Here is a 23,552-nt window from a genome sequence, read left to right as displayed (position 1 = left end):
TTAGTGCATTTCAGGTTACCTGCCCATACTCTTCAAAACTCTTCAAAAGTAGCAGAATTGAAATTTGAGTTTTGCCTCTTCATTGCCAAGCACAACATTAGGTACTGGAGATACCATGTTGAATAAAATATGTAGACAAGCAATTATAGTATGATAATACTAAAGGACAGTCACATGGGAAGGACACCTGACTCAGTCTTGTGGGAACAGAGAAAGCTTCCTGGAGTTGGAGGTCATATCTAAGTTGGGAACCGAAAGGTGAAATAGGATGGCGGGAATAACATATAATAAGACTCAGGAATGACCCTGGGCATTTGGTTTCCTGAGTGGAGTGACAGTTGAATTTGAACGCCTACTTAATGGCTGTGCTTCTTTGTGCAGGAAGCCTGGATGGAGGTGACCAGATAAACAATTTTATTTTTTTTTAAGATTTTATTTATTTGAGAGAGCAAGTGAGAGAGAGCACGAGCGGGGGGGACAGGCAGAGGGAGAGGAAGAAGCAGACTGTCCGCTGAGCAGGGAGCCCAATGTGGGACTCAGTCCCAGGACCCTGGGATCATGACCTGAGCCAAAGGCAGACGCTTAACCAACCGAGCCACCCAGGCACCCTGGATAAACAGTTTTAAAACAGTGTTCTATACTGTAAGGTGACTAACATAAAATAATAAAAAATTTAAAAAAATAAAAATAACACAGTGTTCTGATTGTACTGGGAGAAACAATTGGAGGAAGGGCAAAGGGTTTCCCAGCTTCTGTATTAGTCCATGTAATTGATAAGGGCAGCCAATCTAGGTTAGAGTCTAGGAAGTGGAGATAAGTGGACAAGTTCAAGAAAAAGGAGGTATGGCTGAGACACTGACTGGTTCTGTTCAGGAGGGGAAAGTAGTATCCCCAGGCTTCTGCCTGTGTAGCTGGGTGGATGGGAATGCAGGAAGAACAACAGTTTGTGGGGCAGATGGTGCTTTCAGTTCAAGACATGTTGAATGTGTGAGGCCTTTAAGACAAGCAAGTTGTGATTTCTGTTAGATAATTTGTACATAAGAAATCTCAAGTTCTGGAGAAAAAGAGCTGTGCTTGCAACAGAGATCTGAATGCAAGTGGCTCATGGACTGTCACTGAAGCCACAGAACTGGATAAGGTGACCAGGACCAGTCACCAAAACAGACCTACAGCTTTGGGAGGACCAAAGGGAGAGGTATCTACAAAGGAGCTGAAACCAGATGGTGACATTAGAGGATGACCAAGAGGCTGAACCCTCAGGGAGGGGCAGAAATCATCAGTGCCTGTTATCCAGGAGAGCAAAGGCGTGCAGAGACTAAAGTGCCCTTGCGTTGGGGGGAGGCTTGTGCTGACTTCATTAAGAACCATTTCACTGGAACAGAAGTCAGATCATAGTGAGTAGAAGAACAGATAAGGGTAGAGATATGCGGACAGTGAGCACAGGCTACTCCTAAGGAAGTCATGATGAGGAGGAGCAAGTGGGCTCAGGGAGGAGTTTGGATTTTTAGGATGGAGGAGACTGGGGGAGTTTAAAGCTCAATGGTAGGGAAAGAACGGACATACAGAGAGGAATCACTAGTAAAATAGGATTTATTGTGGAATTGGTGGGGACAGGATTCAGGCAGAGGTAAATGGAAGAACTCATCTGTTCTCTCTGGGAAGCAGCAGTGAGGCCCTCTGCAGAGGCTGAGCTGAAGAGATCTGAGAATAGTGGGGAAATGGTGGGTTATTCTGGGCTGTGGTGGAGGGGCTGGCGAGCCATGGAAGAACTGCCAGTGCTGTCTCTAGTGAGTCTGTGAGTATAGGAGCGGAAAAGGCATGCACTTCGATGTACCCAAGAGTGTGGTTTTGCCAGGTGGGTGTAACACAGGGACAAAGGCTGGTGATCTGAGAGTATTGCAAAGAGAGTGGTGGGAATAGCTGGCTGGCTTAATTGCATGTGGAAGGAAGTGGAAGCAGAAAGAAGGCAGGTAAAGTTACCAGAGGTCTTAAGGTTATAAAGCAAACGTAGCAGGAATTTGGTGGGTAGAGTGAGTTTGTGGTCAGAATGGTACGATGTGAGGTTAGGAATTTGGTGGTGAGGAAATTCTGAGTAATGATGAGGATCTCAGTGTAGCTAAGAAACTGCACCCAGCAATGTCAGGGGCAGGGTTGGGAAGCTACTATTCCCACTCTTGTGATCACTATCTAGAGAGAGAACAAGAGCTGCTTTTCTATTCAACAACAGGAAAAGATGGGTGAAGAAAAGAGAGGTCACCATGCTAGGAGAGCCCAGGGAAGAAGAGAGATTCTGCCTGGTAGGAAAGCTTGCTGGAGAAGGAGGCATTCGGATGGGACTTTATGGAAACAGTAGGGTTTGCACTTTGAGAAGAGAAAAAGGTGTTCTAGATACAAGATATATTCAAACAAAATCATGGAAGTTTGAAGCTGGGAATTGCAGTCTGCTGTGGACATGCTGGCTCATTTGGAAGCTATATGGAAGATTGTCTGCTGAGGGAAAAAACAGAGAATATGAAGTCTTTTCAAACTACGAAAGTGGTGGTAGGAATGCAAACAATGTGAAAGATGCTCTGGAAGTGATGCAAGAAGGCCAGAGATAGTAAGAGTGATGGAGAAGGTGCAGCTGAGGGCGGCTCACAGTTGTAGCCTACGTAGTTGGAAGGGTAGTAATGAGCAAAACATGGGTCTGATGAAAATGTCTTTGAAATTTGGCAGAGAAGATTTAAAAGGCATCCACGTAAGAACCAAACAAATAAAAAATAGATAAATTATATATCAAAATTTAGAAACTCCTGTGCCTCAAACACAAAAAAAAGTGATGAGACAATCCATACAATGTGAGAAGATATTGGGAAATCATATATCTGATAAGGGTCTACTATCCAGAACACATAAAGAACTCTTTATAACTGAACAACAAAAACTCAAACAATCCAACTTAAAAAATGGGCAAAGAATTCTAAATAGACTTTTCTCCAAAGCGGATATACAGATGGTTAACAAGCACGTGAAAAGATGTTCAACATTATTAGTTATTAGGAAAATGCAGATCGAAACCACACAAGATACACTTCACACCCGCTGTAATCAAAGAGACAATAACAAGTATTGGTGAAAATGTGGAGAAATTGGAACCCTCATACATTGATGATAGGAATGTAAAATGGTGCAGATGCTGTGGAGAACAGTCTTATGGTTCCTCAAAAAGTTAAACATAGAGTTACTATGTGACCCACCATTTCCACTCCTAGGTGTGCAGGAGAAGTGAAAGTGTATGTCCACACAGATTTGTATGCAGATGTTTACAGTAGTATTATTCAAAATAGCCCAAAGGTGGAAACAACCCTAAAATCTATCAGTAGATGAATGGATAAAATGTGTTCTGTCCATGCGACAGAATATTATTCAGCCATGTGAAGGAATAAAGTATGAATACACACTGTAACTTGGGCGAACCCGGAAAAGACTATGCTAAGTGAAAGACAGATAAAAATCACCACATTTTCTGATTTCATTGATAGGTAACGTCCAGAATAGGCAAATCCATAGAGACAGAAAGTAGTTCAGTGGTTTGCCCATGGCTTGAGGGAATGGGAAGCACATGCTGATAGATAAAGTGTTTCTTTTTGAGTTGATTAAATGTTCTGGAACTAGATAGTAGTGGAACTTTGTAAATGTACTGAAAGACAGAACCGTACACTTGAAAGGTGAATTGTATCCCCATGATAAATAAAAAAGATACCTACATAATTTAAGCTGAGGAGATGGACTTGCTGCTCTAAGGTGAGTTGTGTCATGCAAAAAGGGAAGAAGGCCAATTAAAAATTTGTCAAATAATTTTATTTCTAAGTTATCACCTGTGCGTTATCATATCACTTTCTCTCTTCTATAGCATAATTTCTCACTTGCCATGAAACTACTGAAGGAGCTTCACAGAGAGTCAAAGACCAGAGATGACTGGCAGGTGCACTGGGTGCAGAGCTACTGCCGGCTCAGCCACAGCCGGAGCCGGGGCCAGAACTGCCCTGAGCAGATTCTCACGGCGCTGAAAACAGCCTCCCTGTTGGGTACTAGACTATTCTTATCTGTATAAATAAGTTCAAGAGTACTATTTTATATTATGTCTCTGTGTCTTTCAAAACTCTTCTTTTGCTGCGTATCTGACATTTGGGAATTAAGTCTTGTAATAATTTTATTAAATTATTTTGTATCCTAATATTGCCAAGGTACTTTGATCCTAATAATGCTATTGAATGTGGTACTTGGAGATTTTATTTCTTTATTGATCAAATAAAATTGAAATTAAATTTTTTTCTTTAATACTTACTCAAATTATGGGTCCAATAGTTTAATTATTTTGAAAACCTTGTTTACTTACAAGCATTGCCTTTAAAAAATTTGAACATGAAACACCTTTTTCCTCCTCAGCTTTTCTGTTTTTGTAACATAGCCTTCAAAACTGAAGGGAGAAAAAAAATTTCACTATGGGAGTTTTGGATCCACTCCACCTGCTTTGCTGTCCTATGTCACGGGATACATAGCAGTACTATTATTGACCATGCTCACAACCATATTCCCAAATTTGACTCTTCAGTAGGACAGGGAATTATATCAGAGTATCAGTCTCAGTAAAAATGCCAATAAGAGAAGCAGGCCTTCCATATTTATCAGGATCAGAAAATCATCCTTATGATCGCTTAAATATCTTTAGGGTTTTTGTGTGGGGAGAATGGAGGAAAGGGGGAGGAGTTGGCTGATACTAAGATAACATTAGTATTCCTAATAATAATTCTTCAGTTTTAGTAGTCATAGTATGGCTGTAGTTTGTAACTGTCTTGTGAAATAGTAGGGCCAGTAATTTTGAACATGTATCTGAGGGTAATCTGGCAGAGAATTTTCATGGATGGATGTGAGCAGGGCAGAGTAGTTGATGGGACTTGCTGGGCGACAGCCCCTTCTCTTCTGTGCCCCTTCTTGGACCTTCCCTGCAAGCTGCAGGCTTGACCAGGGCTGGTAAGCTCCTTCCCCAGAGCCACACTAGGTAAGACACAGAACTAGACCTTGCAGCAGCATCTGTTGCTTTATCAGCTATAAATCACAGTAGCAACTTAAAAATCTACTCTGGTTATTAATGTATATGCACAAATGCATTAAAAAGAGATATTTTCTTTATAACGGATTTAGGTGCTTTGACAGAATGATGGTGCTTGAATAAAAGTTTAATCAGTGTTTTAATTGCCTTAGCCTCTGTAGACTTTGCTAGTCACTGTTAACAAAGAACATTTTTCATTACTGTTGAGTTCAAAAAATTCCCTAACCAGTGTCTGAAGCCAGTTTCTTATACTTACAAGATTTATTTTAATTTCTTAATAGAAAACAACTTTTGTACACTATGAGTATCTTTTTTAAAATTTATCATATTCGTTTATTTCTGAGAAAATCATGAGTGTGTATGTGTGCATTTTTAATCCAACAGGTGAGAGCACATCAAGTTACTTAAGCAAAAATGTTCTGGCTTTCCATGACCAGAATATTCTCTTGGGTACAACTTACAGAATTATAGCTAATGCTCTCAGCAGGGAGCCAACCTGCCTTGCTGAAATTGAGGAAAGCAAGGCTAGAAGAATCTTGGACCTTTCTGGATCCAGTTCAGAGAATCCAGAAAAGGTAATGAATACTGGAAGAGTGAACTTTTTATGTTTGTGTGTTGTATGTCTGTAATGTGTAGCCTTCTGGTTACATGAAAGAAATGATGAGAAATGATGATTGCTTTGTGTTTTAAAAATGTATTTGACAGTTATGCACAGCCAAGTTTCTTATGTGGAAAACTGACATATTCCATGTGTTTCCTGTTTATTTGAATGATACAGATTATTTTAGTATTAGAAGTGAGAAATTTGTGTTGGATTGATGTGGACAGTTCTTCCAAGAATTTTTTTTAATGGATTTTACCACCAGTCGCCATTCAGACATCCCATTAGCTTGTGGAGCAAACCAGCCTTTTCCACTTTTTTATGTAGTGTCTGCTTTGCCTAGCTTTTCTCAGATGATTTTGTATTTTCCATAGTTAGCAGCCTCTCCTCATCTCTCCGTGCCACCTCACTTTAGTTGCTGGCCTTGCCTTCTTCCTCCTCGATGTTAACTACAACACCTGTGCAGGGCGGCGAGGCTAAAGCGCCAACTTCCTTCTCTTCTTCAGTTCCTGAAAGGCTGCATGACCCCCCGTTGCTTTTTGGTGCCAGCTCTGCATGACTAGTGGACTGTTTGGGTTTTAAAAATACTGAGGATCATACTGGAATTGCTCACTGTTTCACAATCAGGGCAGACAGACTCCCTTTTCCATTTAACCAGCTTTCTGTGTTATCTCATGGCGCACAAATCACAGTATTCTTTCTGTATCATCACAAGTAGAAAGTAGAGTTCTTCCAGAAAATTTAAGCTGCACTCCCAGGTTCACGACAGACCTCTGTGAATTCTAGGTGATCGCAGGTCTGTACCAGAGAGCATTCCATCACCTTTCTGAGGCCGTGCGGACAGCTGAGGAGGAGGCCCAGCCTTCCCTCGGGGGCTCGGGTCCTATAGCCAGCCTGACAGGTGCTTACATGACACTGGTGGATTTCTGTGACCAGCAGCTCCGGCAGGAAGAGGAGAGTGCCTCAGGTGAATTACAAAAGGAAAAACCATTTAGTTTGTGACATTGTTTTAGCCAAAGTCTTAAGACTTCTGTAGATACTTTAGGTGTCCTGTTTGCTTGTTTTTATTTATTTATTTGTTTGTTTAAAGACTATTTGAGAGAGAGAGAGAACAAGAGTGCACATGAGTGGGTGGAGGGGCAGAAGGAGAGGGAGAGAGGGAATCTCAAGCAGACGGCGAGCTGAGGTCGGGCCAGTCCCACGACCCTGAGATCATGACCTGAGCCAAGATCAACTCATCTGACTGAACCACTCAGGGGCCTCTGCTTGTTTGTTTTTTAAATGACAGTTATTCTGAGAAAAGTCTTGTCTTTTTAAGAGGCAATGACATTTTCAAGCAACACGACCTGCATATAAACAGACTCAAACTATCTTATGTCCTTCCATTTGCTTGTAGTTTCTACATTTTACTTGGAGCTTTGGTAATATTGGCTATGTGGCCTGCCTCTTGGTCCTGAAATAAATTCAGTAACCAGCAGCTGCTCTGTGTTCCCACCCAGCCCAGGAAGAAAACCGTGCTGCATGCAGAATGCATGATCCAATAAAGAGTTCAGCTTCAAGATGGAAGCTTTTACATACGGCCCAAAACTGCACCTGGTGTTTATTGATCTAAAGTACTTGTTAAAAAGAGAAAAGTGACATATTACATAATAAAAGCCCTAAAGGAGAAATGTAGTTGTTTGTTAAATTTATAGTTTATGTATAAGTGGATACACTGACCGTTATTTTCTTCTCTCCTGTCCTTGGTAGTTACTGAGTCTATAGAAGTGCAGACATACCCGGCCCTCGTGGTGGACAAAATGTTGAAAGCTTTAAAATTGCATTCCAGTGAAGCTAGGCTGAAGTTTCCCAGACTACTGCAGATTATAGAGCTATATCCAGAGGAGACCCTAAGCCTAATGACAAAAGAGGTTAGTGTCTATATTGTAATGAAGAGAAATTTATAGAACTTAAAGACATGCATCTGTTTATATCTGAACATGTTAGTATGTGCAATGCGTACGCCACAGGTTTTCCCAACCAACATTGCATTTTACTATATTTCAAGAACATATATAATTTAAAGTTGTATAAAAACATGTTCACGTTTACCCATTTTCCTCTGTGGGTGTTGATAAGAACACTGTGTCTGAACAAGGACCTCGGGAAGTGGAGGAGGTATGTTTGGGACAGAGGCGGGAATTTTCCGTAGCACAGTTTGCTGCCCAGAATGACTAAGCTGTAGTCTGGAACATCTGTTGGTGCCTTATGCCCAGTTTTATTATTTATCTCAGGGAGAGCGAGTACATTTCAGCTGGCATCCCATCCCCGGTGACTATAGTGCCTGCTGGCAGCACCACGTTCATGAGGATCCCCAAGGTCTCCAAGCATGCAGTGAGCAGCTAGGGTGTGCGGGCACTCCCCCACAGTGTTCTGCTCACCACTTGTGTGTCCCATGCAGGCCTCTCCCGACAGGGCTGCATCAGCCATACTGTCTTTCTGTCATTTGAGCCATCTGAAAGACTCCTTCATGATTTTTATAGATGTTTAATTGCAAAATAGGGCCAGGCTTTGAGTCAATAATGTAATAGTTCAAAAGGGTAACATAGTACTCTGTTGGCTTTACGTAGTAAATTTTTAAACAGTGCTGTTTTCTGAGCTGTGTAGACTCAGTGCCTGGCAGGGCTTTACTACACACTCTGACCCTCTTGTGGATTTGGAAGGATGGGATTTTTTCAGTAGATCCTAAAAAGGAGATTAAAGTAACCAGAAATGTAGTAGATACATGTGTCTATGTTTTCCTTAAAGATTAGTGAAGAAATCGTTAAACAAGTTATGATTTTAGTTTTTCCAAAATAATATTTATATATGATGAAGATAGCATTTTGAATTTGTGAGGAAATAAATGGAATGTTCAGTCAATGTTGTTATGGCACCAGGGAGTCACTTGAAATGGGGAACTAACCTCTACTGAGCACTCCTTGTGAGCTATGTGGACTGATGCCTTTTATCCCCACATTCTTTGCTCTTTCCTCATTTAATAGATGAAGGTAGGAAGCTTGCCATGTTCACTCCTTATACCAACATTCCAAGTGCGTCGGATTTTATCTTAAAATTAACACATTAAAAAGCATTAGAGGAGGGGCGCCTGGGTAGCACAGTCGTTAGACGGCTGCCTTCGGCTCAGGGCGTGATCCTGGCGTTCCAGGATCGAGTCCCACATCAGGCTCCTCCGCTGGGAGCCTGCTTCTTCCTCTCCCACTCCCCCTGCTTGTGTTCCCTCTCTCGCTGGCTGTCTCTCTCTGTCAAAATAAATAAATAAAATCTTTAAAAAAAAAAAAAAAAGCATTAGAGGAAAAAAAAGATACACGAGCAAATTTTTAAAATGGCCTTGGAATAAAAAGACAAAATCCAGAAGCTATAAAGGAAAAGAATCAACACTTTCCTGCAGGGGAAAAAACAAAACACAAAAATGTATAGATAATTAAAAAAAAAAAAACTGCCAGAAAAATATTTGCAACACATAGTAGAGACAAAGAGCTGATATCTCCCTCCCAAAAAAATAGACCAGTAGAAAATGGCCAGAGGAAATGCATGCATGATTTAATATGTTGGGAGAATAAAGATCGACCATTTACCCTCGCTAATAAAGAAACATGAAAATTAAAATTAGATCTTTTTCACCTCTCAGATTGACAATAAGTTAAAAAAAAAAACTGTCTCCTGTGTTGGATTTTGTAAAGCAGTCAACTGAATACACTTTTTTAAACTGAATATATAGTTGACATAACAATATCATAAGTTTCAGGCACACAGTATAATGATTCAACAATTCTGTGCGTTACTCAGGGCTCATCACAACAAGTGTAGTTACCATCTGTCATCATACGGTGTTATTACAGTATTGTTGACCGTATTCCCTGTGCTGTACTTTACATCCCCATGACTTACTTATTTTATAACTGGAGGTTTGTACTTCTTAATCCCCATCCGCTATTTTGCTCATCCTGCCACATCCCTCCCCTCTGGCAACGACTAGTTTGTTCTCTGTATTTATGAGTCTGTTTCTGTTTTTTGTTTGTTCGTTGTGTTTTAGATTCCACATATTAAGTAAAATCATATAATATTTGTCTTTCTTTGTTTGACTTATTTCACTTAGCATAATACCTGTTAGGTCCATCCATGTAGTCACACATGGCAAGATTTCATTCTTACATAGACCACATCTTCATCATCCATTCATCTATCGATGGACACTTGGGTTGCTTTTATATCTTAGCTATTGTAAATAATGCTGAAATAAACATAGGGGTGCAGGTATCTTTTTGAATTAGTGTTTTTGTTTTCTTTGAGTGAAATCCTAGAAGTAGAATTACTAGATTGTATGGTATTTTATTTTTAAGTTTTTGAGGAATCTCCATACTATTTTCCACAGTGGCTGCACCAATTTACATTCCCACCAACAGTACACAAGGGTTCCCTTTTCTTTACATCCTCACCAAGACTTGTTGTTTCTTGTTTTTTGATACTAGCTATTCTGACAGGTGTGAGGTGATATTTCATTGTGGTTTTGATTTGCATTTTCCTGATGATGAGTGATGTTGAGCATCTTTTCATGTGTCTGTTGGCCTTCTGTATGTCTTCTTTGGAAAACTGTTTACTCAGGTCTTCTGCCTGTTTTTAATCAGATTGTTTTTTTGGTGTTGAGTTATATGAGTTTCCATTATGCTTTTAAAAATGAAAATTTGAAAAATCTTTTTGGAGGGAAATCTATCAATTTTTTTACAATTGTTATGTTCACACAGTAATTTTGCTTCTAGAAATTTATCCTATGGGCACACATAGCACAAGTACAAAGAGATAAACATGTAGAGATGTCCATTGTAGCATTATCTGTAATAGCAAAACTTGGAAAATAACCTAAAAATTCATTATACAGCAATAATTAAATAAAATGGAATACTCTGCAGCTGTTAAAAAGAATGGGGTAAATCTATCTATTTGCCTAAGAAAAACCGGCAACAGTATATCTAGTCTAATTCCATTCTTGTAAAGAACAGATATTTGTGTACATATATACAAAACATCTAAAAGAATGGAATGGTGCTTCAGTGGAATAAGAACTAAGAGGGCTGAGGGAGAGAAGACATTGTGTTTTAGACTTTTGTCTGTTTTTATGCTTCTGATTATAGATATATTTTATATTGGACACAATACTTTTATAATAAAACAGTGTTGAAGGTTTTATTCATTATTAAGTTACAGCTCTCTGTGTTTTAGATTTCTTCTATTCCTTGCTGGCAGTTCATTGGCTGGATCAGCCATATGTTGGCCTTACTGGACAAAGAGGAAGCTGTTGCTGTCCAACACACTGTGGAAGAGATTGCTAATAACTATCCACAGGCAATTGTCTACCCATTTATAATAAGTAGTGAAAGCTATTCCTTCAAAGATACTTCAACTGGTCATAAGAATAAGGAGTTTGTGGCAAGGTGGGTTGATCAAACACTGTAGGTTATAATATGGTAAAAGCAAACACATGGGGGCTCAGTCAGTGGAGTATATGACTCCTGGTCTTGGGGTCCTGAGGTCAAGCCCCATGTTGGGTGTAGAGCTTACTTAAAAAAGAAAAAAAAAAAAAAAAAAAAACCACATGGAAGCTTGTGTTTGTTTTCAAATTGATTAGAGCCATCATTAAAAAATAGAATATCTTAGACATCTGTTTGTTGAATGTATCTACCCCAGGTATGTTATTTGTCACAGAATTTCTTCCCTTTTTTTTTTTTTTTAAGATTTTATTCATTTATTTGAGAGAGAGAGAGAGAGAGAGAGAGAGAGAGAAAGCACGGCCGGGGGAGGGGGGTCAGAGGGAGAAGTAGACTGCAGGACTTAATCCTGGGACTCGGGGATCATGACCTGAGCTGAAGGTAGATGCTTAACCCACTGATCCACCCAGGTGGCCTACTTTTTTTTTTTTTTTTTTTAAGTAAACTCTACACCCAACGTGGGGCTCCAACTTACAGCCCAGAGATCAAGAGTTGTGTGCTCTACTGACTGAGGCAACCATGTGCCCCTGAATTTCTTTCCTTTTTTAAAATACATTTCATCTTAGAATGTTATTCATGAAACATTCTGTCCTTGTAATAGTAACAGTTGACAGTAATCTGTTGTTTGAGGCAGATTAGATGAGATGCTTTTTGAAATCAGTTCCTGAAATTGTTCTTTAATTCAAAATATCTGGGAAGCCCCTCTTAATAAGGATTCAGTAGGCTTCCTGAAGTGCCATCCTTTTCATTTTTCCATTTGATTTGTAAGTGGAGACTGTTGACATAACTAGCAATGATGTATTAGTTTTGCAAGAATACTTGGTAAATACATTGTATTTTAGGCATTCTCTGTTAAGAGCTTTTTTTGTCATGAGCTCATTTGTGTTATTAGAGTGTTAGTTTCTGGGAAGACAAGTAAGACACCACTTTTGTCATGGTTTGTGGATGGGTTGGCTGCACAAATCCCATCTGCCACTCATGATGCACTGCCCACCCCCAGGTCTCTCAACACAGTCAACCGCAACATGATTAATTTTTTTAAAAACAAAACAGAGGGTGTCTGGGCGGCTCAGTCAGTTGAGCATCCAACTTTTGGTTTCAGCTCAGGTCATGATCTCAGGGTCATGGGATCATGAGCCCAGAGTCAGGCTCCTTGCTCAGGGGGGACTCTGCTGGAGATTCACTCTCTCCCTCTGCCCCTCTCCCATCATGCACACGTGCATGCGCTCTGTCTCTCAAATAAATCTTTAAAAAAAAAAAAAAGTTTGAAAATGTGTTGAGAATATAACTTCAGAAACTGTATGTATCAAATTGTGTACATCAAAATGTCAACAACATTTGCAAAGAGATTTGCTTTCCCCTTATCTAAGAAGCTCACCTCTTGATAGAATACATACTTTGTACTTCATCTCATATTGGACAGAATTTTAAAATTGCTCCTTCCCTAGACTATTAGTTGGTAATATATAGTTTTATATATGAATTTAAATAATTGCATGTAAGTAAACTGTGGACCTTGATCTTTAGAAGATGTTTCATTACCTAAACTTGGTAATTGTTTTATAGGATTAAAATTAAGTTGGATCAAGGAGGAGTGATTCAAGATTTTATTAGTGCCCTAGAACAGCTCTCTAATCCAGAAATGCTCTTTAAGGTAATGTAATAGCTTCTAGCTCATAAAACATAGATTTGGATAAAACCTACTTGCAGTCAGTTTGGTTTTTCTTTTTTTTTTCTGCACAGGATTGGACTGATGAAATCAAAGTCGAACTGGCAAAAACCCCTGTTAATAAAAAAAACATTGAAAAGATGTATGAAAGAATGTATGCAGCCTTGGGAGACCCAAGGGCTCCAGGCCTTGGGGCTTTCAGAAGGAGGTTTATTCAGGTATGGATAGGTGGCAGCCTGTTTTTATAATAGTGTAATCATTGTGAAGATCAGTATTTATATTTGCTGGTTTGTTAATAATCCTGGTTTTAAAATGTCTGTTAAATTTGTAAACTTTTCTTCAGACCTAATGCTTTCTGTGAGATAGTCATGCACATATTCAGGTCAGATAGTGGCAGGTGGGGCAATAGATAAAACCATGGGGTTTTTATTGCATTCTGCTCTTCATGCTCAGATTTTTAGATTTGAAGGTTATATGTAGTTTAATATATTTGTTAATTTTTTTAAATTTAAATTTTATTAGTTAACATATAGTGCAATATTGGTTTCTGGGGTAGAATTCAGTGGTTCATCCTTACATACAGTACCCAGTGCTCATCACAAGTGCCCTCCTTAATGGTGGAGTTAAATATTTTTAATTTTCATAATGATTTGAATGTTGGATCAAGAAAATATTTGTATTGTGTACAAGTTGTTGACCATTTTGAGCCCTTCCCTCTGTCCAAGGCATACTCCTGGATGCTACAGGACATACAAAGAGAAGACAGACCCAGCTCCTGAATTCAAAGGGATTATCTGACAAATACAGTATATAAAGAATTGTGACTTGAGAACAAATATGATACGTGAAATCTGTTTCTAAAGTTGTCCTAGAGTTGAAAGGAAGAGAACGCTTCTTAGTTTGGAGAGAATCAGGAAAGCAGCTTGGAGCCAGTGGAGACCAAAATGAACCTTGAAATGTGCAGATTTCATAGCACCATGGCTTGTGCTTGTTGCTCCCTTTAAATGAGTTTACTTTCTCTCCGTCCATCTGGAGAACTCACCCTTAGGGACTTGGTTTATGCATCATTTCTCCTGTAGAGCCTTCCCTGAACCTCCTTCCTCAACAAGAATTAGGTACTCCTTCTCTGTTGTGTAGCACACCTTATGTACACCACTGTTAGCATTAATCACACCGATTTTTGTTCTAATTTTTGTCAAATTACCTTTGTTTAATAAACTTCAAGAAATATAAGAGCATAAGGAGAAGTCCTTGTACTCATATTGCCAGAGTTCTCAAGTTTCACAGTCTCTAGTACAAAGGAGGATCTTTGTCTCATCTGTTTTTTTTAAATAACTGCTTTATTAAGATACAATTCACATACCCTATAATCCATCTATTTAGAGTGTACAGTGCTATAGTTTTTATTATATTAGCTTTTATATTTACAGAGTTGTATATTATACATCAGTATTAGAACATTTTCTTTTTTTTTAAAGATTTTTTTAAAGATTTTATTTATTTGAGAGAGCGAGCGAGCACAAGCGGTGGGGGTGGGGTGGGCAGAAGGGACGCAGGCTCCCCAGTGAGCAGGGATCCCAGGATCCCAGGATCACGACCTGAGCCAAAGGCAGATGCTTAACCAACTGAGCCACCCAGGTGCCCCTTTTTAAAGATTTTATTTATTTATTTGAGAGAAAGAGAGCAAGAGTGAGAGCAAGCATGAGCAGGGCAGGGAGGGGTGAAGGCAGAGGAAGAGGGAGAAGCAGGCTCCCTGTTGGGCAGGGAGCCTAATGTGGGGCTCGATCCCAGGACCCTGAGATCATGACCTGAGCTGAAGTCAGCTGCTTAACCAACTGAGCCACCCAGATGCCCCTTGAACATTTTTATCGCCCCTAAAAGCCCATACCTGTTAGCAGTTACTCCTAATCCCCCCCTCCTGTCACCCCAGGCAAGCACTAAAGTACTTTCTGTTTCTGTAGATTTGCCTCTTCTGGACAGTCTATATAAGTGGAATCTTACAGTATGTGACTGGCTTCTTTTACCCAGCATGATGTTTTCAGAGTTCATCCATGCTGCAGCATGTATCAGTGCTTCATTCCTTTTTATCGCTGTATATTATTCCACTGTAAGGACATGCCACATTGTTTATCCTTTTGTTAGTGGGTGGACATTTGGAGTGTTTCCATGTCTTAGCTGTTATGAACGCTGCCACTGCATATATATGTGTATAGGTTCTTCTGGGGGGATCCTCAGGAGTGGAAAACTATATTTCTCTTTAACTCTTTCTTTAATTTATGCCTCCTGAATTAATTAGACTTGTGGACAGGGATTTTGTCTTGTTCATCTTTTCTCTTCACCTCCTAGAATGCTGCCTGACATGAAACTGGCATCTTGAATTAGACGAATAATTGGTATAGTTTTGATAAGTAGAGATAGATTTTGGTGTGTACTTTAGGTACATTCCTACTTAGGATAATTTTAGTTAATGGTATGAATGTGGGAACATACAGGACTATCTGTTGCCTAAATGTGACCACTGATATGTCCTAAAAGTGAAGATAAAACCATAACTCTCTGTACTTAATGTTATGACATAATATTAGGCTCTACATCATATCAAATCTGTCTCACAGTGTTGAATTTATAAGAGCCTCAGAACAGGAAATATACATACTGTAAATATACTTAAAATCAATGTACTAGCATTAATAAAACTTATAATATTGTAGAACACTAGATTTGGAAAAGTATTTGTGTTTGTTTTTTCTTAAACCAGTAGTCTACATGTGTTTTCTGTAAAGGTCCAGATTTTCGGTTTTCGGGCCATACCAGTCTCATGTTACAAGTACTCAAATTTGTCATCCTAGTGCGAAAACAGCCCCAGATAGTATGTAAATGAATAGGCATGGTCGGCAGGATTCCAATAAAATTTTATTTATAAAAACAGGCAGTGGGCTTTTGACTTGCAGGCTGTAGTTTGCCATACCTTGTTCTAAGAAAGAAGCTAGATCTTTAAAACAGGAGACTTACCCTGTATCAAATGGAGAGAATGGCAGAATGGCAACTGGCAACAAGTCCCCTAGCAGAGTGGAACAAGTCCATCACCTGTGAGAAAGCTTCATTTCAGCAATACGGTTCTTCTGCAGCCTTCCCCCATCTACCCTGCTCTCAGGATGCTCTGACCCCTGCCCCAGACAGAGGGCAGGGTATTTCATCCTAGTTTACTATCTGTCTCTTTCCTCAACCACTGTGAAAACATCCAGTGGCCCTGTTCATCAGTTCATGTAGAATATTACTGTGCAGTTCCTGGTGAAAACTGCGAGTCATTCCTTTGAATTCATGACCACTTCTTTTCCCTGCATGCTGGGTACCATAAGGCTCTACCCTGGAAATCTGTTAGGGTAGACCACTGTTCTTCCCAGTTGCTGCTGACCACAGCTGCATCCAACTCTAACTAAGGAAGAGTATCATAGTGGCAGAAACATTACCCCCATCATTCCTACCAGGCATGATACTTGTTTTGAGGTTAATTCTAGTACCTTGGAAAATAAATCTAGAACTTTCTGCTTCATACCAAATCAATACATAATTTGCATTAATTATTTAATTAAAATAATAATCTACCAAAACAGAATTGCCTCAGATTTCATTTCAGAGGGCATTATGCTATTCACATAAGTTGTTGGTCTTTTCACATATTTTAAGAACTGGAGATTGTTTCTGTACTTTCAGCCCATTTATAGATTAAAGAATAATTTGTTTTATATATGTCAATTTTCCTGTAATGGATTATATTAAAAGAGGACATACATTTCATTTATACCAGATTTATGTTTTGGGGTGAGTTTTAAATTTGGTAAAAAAAATTTTTTTTAAATTAAAGATAATTGGGTAAATCTTGATGACTATCATTAAGTCACTATTAATGATTCTCTTAAGTTTTGTTTTTTGGGTTTTTTTATTTTGATATCAGGATTATAATTTAAGTAAATATTTGAGTAGAGACTAATACAAATATTTGTTATGTTTGGACTCCTAACAATTGCTTTTAGAAATACAAATAGTAAAAATACAGATTTGAAGGGGTACATGCACCCCAATGTTTATAGCAGCATTATCAACAATAGCCAAACTGTGGAGAGAGCCCAAATGTCCATCGACTGATGAATGAATAAAGAAGATAATGGTGTGTATATACAATGGAATACTACTCAGCCATCAGAAAATGAAATCTTGCCATTTTCAGTGACATGGATGGAGCTAGAGTGTATTATGCTAAGTGAAATAAGGTAGTTGGAGAAAGACAAATATCACTTGATCTTACTCATATGGAATTTAAGAAAGAAAACAGCTGAACATAGGGGAAGGGAGAAAAGAAAAAAGGAGAGAGAGAAGCCGTAAGAGACTCTTAAAGATAGAGAACAAACTGAGGGTTGATGGAGGGTGGTGGGTGGGAGATGGGCTAGATGGGTGATGGGTCTTAATGAGAGCACTTGTGATGAGCACTGGATGTTGTAGGTATGTGAGGAATCACTGAATTCTACTCCTGAAACTAATATTGCACTGTATGTTTACTAACCAAAACTTAAATTAAAAAATAATAAGAGAAATATAAATTACCTAAATAATGTTTATACTGGCTTATGATCCAAAATAATGGCTTGAAAGACCTTTATTAAGGTCTATTTTTATATTTTGCTCTTTAGCTCTGATGAAGAATCACAGGCTTTTCATTTTTATTGAATTACTCCCTTTATTTAATACCTTGTTCCTAGTTACTCCTGCTGTCATAATGATGTAGGTCAGTAACTAGACAATGGACACACAGAGGTTAAAAGATTTTTAAGCTCTTATTAGAACTTGTGATTAGAATTTATGATTGTAAGTCGTTACTAACTGTATCCTTTCTGTCTTTTCAGAGGAGCCCAAAAAAGAAAGGTCAGGCTTCATGTGTTTAGAGTATTAAAACTTTCAAGGAAAGGAAAAGTATAAATCTAGAACCTTTCCCAAATTTCAAACTAAACATTAATATTTAATGTAAATTATTATTAATTTCAGGCTTTTGGAAAAGAATTTGATAAACACTTTGGGAAAGGAGGTGCTAAGCTACCTGGAATGAGACTCCACGACTTCACAGACATTAGTGACTCACTATTTTATAAAATGTGCAGAGACTCAAAGCCACCTGGGAATCTGAAAGAATGCTCACCCTGGATGAGTGACTTCAAAGTAGAATTTTTGAGAAATGAGCTAGAGATTCCTGGTGAGTCTACCCTTGGGGTGACAAAACTGGACTTTAAGGAGAATAGTGATGTGTATCAAGGACTCTTGATTTCTAAAAATAGGAATTTTGGGTTCTTAACAGTTACCTTTTTTTTTTTAAAGAATTTAAAATTTCAGCACACCTTTTTGTCATTAGGTGAATCTATTATTACTATGAATTAGTACACGGAACTAAATGTCTAATTAGATTATAGTTCTCTTATTTTCCCGATTATACAAGTATTCAGACTTCCATTTGATAATGTAACTGGTAATTTCCTCTGAACATACCCATGCTTGCTCCTAAATAACTTTTCTTCAGAAATGTAATACAGGTATACATGCAAGTCACTTCCTTGGATGTGCATGTTGGTCCCATTTAAAATGACAAGACAATGATAAATGACTTATGTTCAGGACAGAGAATTGTGACATTGAAGACAGAGACACACGGCAAGCTGGTCTGATGTGAACACAGCATGATTTTTCAAAGACAGTCTTTATACATTCCATGTTCTTCACCCTGGAATTTGCCAAAGAAATGTTTTATTATATAGGTTATTCATATTCTCATCTAGTAGATATAAAAAAAATTGAGACTGTTATTAATAACAGCTCTGCATTTCATGAAGAAAAGCTGAAAATGTAAGCCTCATATGTAGCTTGATTCTCCTTGAAATAAAGAGGTTCTAGCTTAATGCATTATTTTTCCTGTTTGGAATTTGTCTACTCTATTAGAATAGGAAGCTAACTTCCATTAGTCAAATTCAGAAATAATAGCATTATTTAAAAAAACTCAAATTTTGGGGAGTGCTTGGGTGGCTTAGTTGGTTAAGCATCCAACTCTTGCTTTCGGCTCAGGTCATGATCTCAAGGTTATGAAATCGAGCCAGCATCAGGTGCCACACTTAGTGGGGATTCTGCTTGAGATTCTGTCTCTGCCCCTCCCCCCACCCCACCCCCTAACATATACACTCTTTCTCTGTTTCTCTCTAAAATAAATAAATCTTTTTTAAAGTCAAGTTTTTTTTAAATGAAACTTTCAGTAAAAATATTTATATAGCTTTTTAAAAATTATTATTATATCAATAGGTACGTGTTAAAAATACAGGGTTCTGTAACAAGCTATAGCTAAGTAGGGCTTCTGTGGTTTGTCTTAGGTCAGTACGACGGCAAAGGAAAGCCAGTGCCAGAATACCATGCACGAATCGCTGGGTTTGATGAGCGGGTAGGTGCCAGTGTTTGTGACTGTTGCCAGTGTTTGACAAGTTTTGGTAACTATTAGATGAAGGAAGAGGAAATAGTCGTAAATAGCTTCAAGGCCTGTTTCTCTTCGTTGTACTCTATTCTGTCCTGAAAGTATTTACATAGGAGCAAATTTTTCTCAGTCACAAATGATTTCTGGTAGATTGTGATTGTGGTGTTTAGTTCTTCAGGTGTAAGAATGACATATTTGTCTTACTAAAGAAAAGGCAGTTTCCCATCTTGATCTCAAATGCACAGAGTATCCTGATCCTATTACCTATTGAATCTCTTAATATAGTGCTTCAGTGTTTCAATGTACAAACTCAAAGAGTAAACTCTGTGTGTGTGTGTGCGTGCGTGTGTGTGTGTGTATCTATTTTAAAACATACGTAGAGTTAAATTAAGTAATTTTAGGAAGTTTGTATGTTGCTGATTGCTAAGGTATCTACATTTATAAGCAATTATTTGTAACAAGGGATATGAAGTTTCTAGAGTAACAGCAGTAGGGCATAAACAGGTAACAAATATTTTGCTGGCACTAGGTTCTCTATTATTTTTCCGTCACTTCACTCTGTCCTTAAAGAGAAACCTCTCTTTGAGGAATGTGTGCCAACCAGCCTTACTTTTCCTCTTTTGATAATGATATGATCAGCTGTTCTGTCAATTTTCTTAGACCGCACCTAAAATATTTTCTTAATTTTTAAAGGTAAAAGTAATGGCTTCTATCAGAAAGCCGAAGCGCATCATCATCCAAGGCCATGATGAGAAAGAGTACCCTTTCCTTGTCAAGGGGGGTGAAGACCTGCGGCAGGACCAGCGGATAGAACAACTCTTTGAGGTCATGAATGTCGTCCTTTCTCAGGACACTGCCTGTAGCCAGAGAAACATGCAGTTGAAGACCTACCATGTCATACCCATGACCTCCAGGTGGGACAAATGCACATGGTCATTCCAGAGCAGGTCTATGTGAATGGAAATTCTAGCACTGAGCCAAATCCTTGTTTAAGGTTACAGAGATGGGATTGGAGGTCACTTGACAATTTGGTATTTAGCTTTCACAAAGACTGGACTAAACAGAACTAATAAACACTTGTAAATCTATGATTTTCAAATTTAATGTGGAGAAGGTAAATGAAGAACTGACATGAAGAAATCTATTCTGCTTTGATTCTACAGAACTTTTTTGTAGTGAAGAAAGAGCAGTTTGGGTTTGTGTTCATAAACTATTTATTCTCCTTTTCAGATTAGGACTAATTGAATGGATTGAAAATACTTTTACCTTGAAGGACTTTCTTTTGAATAACATGTCACGAGAGGAGAAAGCAGCTTATACAAGGTGATGTGGAACCTAAGTACTCCTCCTTCAGCTCTGCCCAGACACATCCTGCAAACCTGTTACTCCCCAGTTTGATCTCCCTGAGTAATGGTGTTTTATATTAAGTTTCCTCTACCTCGGGCTTCCAGTGACATTTCTGGGCCCCTTCTAATTTGGGACTCTGAGCCACACCCTGGTTAGTTGTTTTCTCCACCTCTGGCTGGGTGAATAAACTAAATGGAGTACAGCGTTCCAAACAGTAGCTGCATAAATTTTACCACAATGAAAAAAAAAAGTATTAGCTTTGCAACAACAACAACAACAACAACAAAAATCTTGAAGGAAATAAAATAAATAATAAGATTAGCAGCTAACATTTGATTAAACATTTTCTGCATGCTAGGCAGTATTCTCAGTTCTTAATATGCATGAAGTCATTTCTTTCTTACAAAAACCAACAAGTAATTATTAACACCTCTGTACAGATGAGGAAGTTAAGGCCCAGAGAGGTTCTGTAAGTTGTCCTAGGCTGCCCAGCATATAAGTATGCTAGCTAGGATTATTAGTCATTAAATCTAGGTCATGATATTGGTGCTTTTTATTTTTCTTTATCCTTTTATATTTTCCAAGTTGTCAACAATGAACATATATTTTTAAACAGAAAGGGGTTTTTTGTTTTGTTTTGTTTTTTGTTTCTGTAAAGAAAAATAAGGACAACATTGAAAGTCATTTTGAAGAAGGAGTTGACAAATTTTGATAACTAACTATTGGATGAAGGAAGAGGAAATGGCGATAAATAGCTCAAGGCCTGTTTCTATTCATTGTACTCTATTCTGTCCTGAAAGTATTTGCATAGGAGTGCTATTCTCATCAGTCAAAAATGATTTCTGTAAAATTAAGCATATTCTTATCAAACTCTTGCTCCTGCTAAATAAGACTGTGTTTACAAACTTTTAATCACAATCATTTGAGTCCTTTGCCTACAGTTGTTTCTGTGTTCCTTGGAAGACAGGGAAACTGATGAACAGTACTTTCTGGAGTCAGGAATTCCAGATCTCACTCCAGTGCTAACTTACAGTACTTCTGACTTACAGTAGGAATCTTTTTTTTAATGTTTTTTATTATATTATGTTAGTCACCATACAGTACATCCCTGGTTACTGATGTAAAGTTTGATGATTCATTAGTTGCGTATAACACCCAGTACACCATGCAATACGTGCCCTCCTTACTACCCATCATCAGTCTATCCCATTCCCCCACCCCCTCCCCTCTGAAGCCCTCAGTTTGTTTTTCAGAGTCCATAGTCTCTCATGCTTCACTCCCCCTTCTGATTACCCCCCCTTCTTCTTCCCTTTCTTCCCCTACCAATCTTCCTAGCTCCTATGTTCCATAGATGAGAGAAATCATATGATAGTTGTCTTTCTCTGCTTGACTTATTTCACTTAGCATTATCTCCTCCAGTGCCGTCCATGTTGCAGCAAATGTTGAGAACTCGTTCCTTCTGATAGCTGAGTAATATTCCATTGTATATATGGACCACAACTTCTTAATCCAGTCATCTATTGAAGGGCATCTCGGTTCCTTCCATGATTTAGCTATTGTGGACAATGCTGCTATGAACATTGGGGTGCATATGGCCCTTCCCTTCACTACGTCTGTATCTTTGGGGTAAATACCCAGTAGTGCAATGGCTGGGTCATAGGGTAGCTCAATTTTTAACTTTTTAAGGGACCTCCACACTGTTTTCCAGAGTGGCTGTACCAACTTGCATTCCCACCAACAACGTAGGAGGGATCCCCTTTCTCCACAGCCTCTCCAGCAATTCTTGTTTCTTGCCTTGTCAATTTTTGCCATTCTAACTGGCGTAAGGTGGTATCTCAGTGTGGTTTTAATTTGAATTTCCCTGATGGCTAATGATTTTGAACATTTTTTCATGGGTCTGTTAGCCATTTGTATGTCATCATTGGAAAAGTGTCTGTTCATATCTTCTGCCCATTTTATGATTTGATTATTTGTTTCCCATGTATTGAGTTTGAGAAGTTCTTTGTAGATCTTGGATACCAGTCTTTTATGTGTAGTATCATTTGCAAATATATTCTCCCATTCCGTGGGCTGCCTCTTAGTTTTTTTGACTGTTTCCTTGGCTGTGCAGAAGCTTTTGATCTTGATGAAGCCCCACAAGTTCATTGTATCTTTTGTTTCTCTTGCCTTTGGAGATGTGTCATGAAAAAGGTTGCTTTGGCCAATGTCGTAGAGGTTGCTGCCTATGTTTTGCTCTATGATTTTGATGGATTCCTGTCTTACATCGAGGTCTTTCGTCCATTTGGAGTTTATCTTTGTGTATGGTATGAGAAAGTGGTCGTTTTCATTCTTTTGCATGTAGCTGTCCAATTTTCCCAGCACCATGTATTGAAGAGACTGTCTTTTTTCTACTGGATGTTTTTTCCTGCTTTATCAAAGATTAGTTGCCCAAAGAGCCGAGGGTCCATTTCTGGGTTCTCTATTCTGTTCCATTGGTCTATGTGTCTGTTTTTGTGCCAGTACCATGCTGTCTTTGTGATCACAGCTTTGTAGTACAGCTCAAAATCTGGCATTGTGATGCCCCCAGCTTTGTTTTTCCTTTTCAACAGTTCCTTGGCGATTCGGGGCCTTTTCTGGTTCCATACAAATTTAAGGACTATTTGTTCCAATTCTTTGAAAGATGTCCTCGGTATTTTGATCGGGATAGCATTGGAAGTGTAGATTGCTCTGGGTAGCATGGACATTTTAACTATGTTAATTCTTCCGATCCATGAGCATGGAATATTTTTCCATCTTTTTGTGTCTTCCTCAATGTCTTTCAAGAGTGATTTATAGTT

The 23,552-nt window shown here is 38.6% G+C and overlaps 1 protein-coding gene across 4 annotated transcripts in view; it reads left to right on the top strand.

Annotated features, from left to right (window-relative positions):
* The window catches only part of PRKDC (protein kinase, DNA-activated, catalytic subunit), a 225,093-nt gene that overhangs the window by 190,141 nt on the left and 11,400 nt on the right, over nucleotides 1–23,552 (top strand). For 3 of the 4 annotated variants that reach the window (XM_026516499.4, XM_026516500.4, XM_044390365.3), the window contains 11 exons: nucleotides 3,893–4,067; nucleotides 5,477–5,667; nucleotides 6,480–6,660; nucleotides 7,443–7,603; nucleotides 10,953–11,164; nucleotides 12,785–12,872; nucleotides 12,962–13,105; nucleotides 17,928–18,132; nucleotides 19,292–19,359; nucleotides 20,083–20,303; nucleotides 20,620–20,712. In XM_026516499.4, coding sequence (XP_026372284.1) covers nucleotides 3,893–4,067; nucleotides 5,477–5,667; nucleotides 6,480–6,660; nucleotides 7,443–7,603; nucleotides 10,953–11,164; nucleotides 12,785–12,872; nucleotides 12,962–13,105; nucleotides 17,928–18,132; nucleotides 19,292–19,359; nucleotides 20,083–20,303; nucleotides 20,620–20,712 — 1,739 coding nt within the window. Of the gene's footprint in view, nucleotides 1–3,892; nucleotides 4,068–5,476; nucleotides 5,668–6,479; nucleotides 6,661–7,442; nucleotides 7,604–10,952; nucleotides 11,165–12,784; nucleotides 12,873–12,961; nucleotides 13,106–17,788; nucleotides 17,901–17,927; nucleotides 18,133–19,291; nucleotides 19,360–20,082; nucleotides 20,304–20,619; nucleotides 20,713–23,552 lie in introns of those variants that run through there. The other variant, XM_057307784.1, reaches the window with a different exon arrangement.

This window comes from Ursus arctos, unplaced genomic scaffold (assembly GCF_023065955.2).
Source record: "Ursus arctos isolate Adak ecotype North America unplaced genomic scaffold, UrsArc2.0 scaffold_6, whole genome shotgun sequence".
Lineage (NCBI taxonomy): Eukaryota > Metazoa > Chordata > Mammalia > Carnivora > Ursidae > Ursus > Ursus arctos.
The sequence above is the reverse complement of the archived record's forward strand: the minus strand, read 5'-3'. Positions and strand labels throughout refer to the sequence as shown.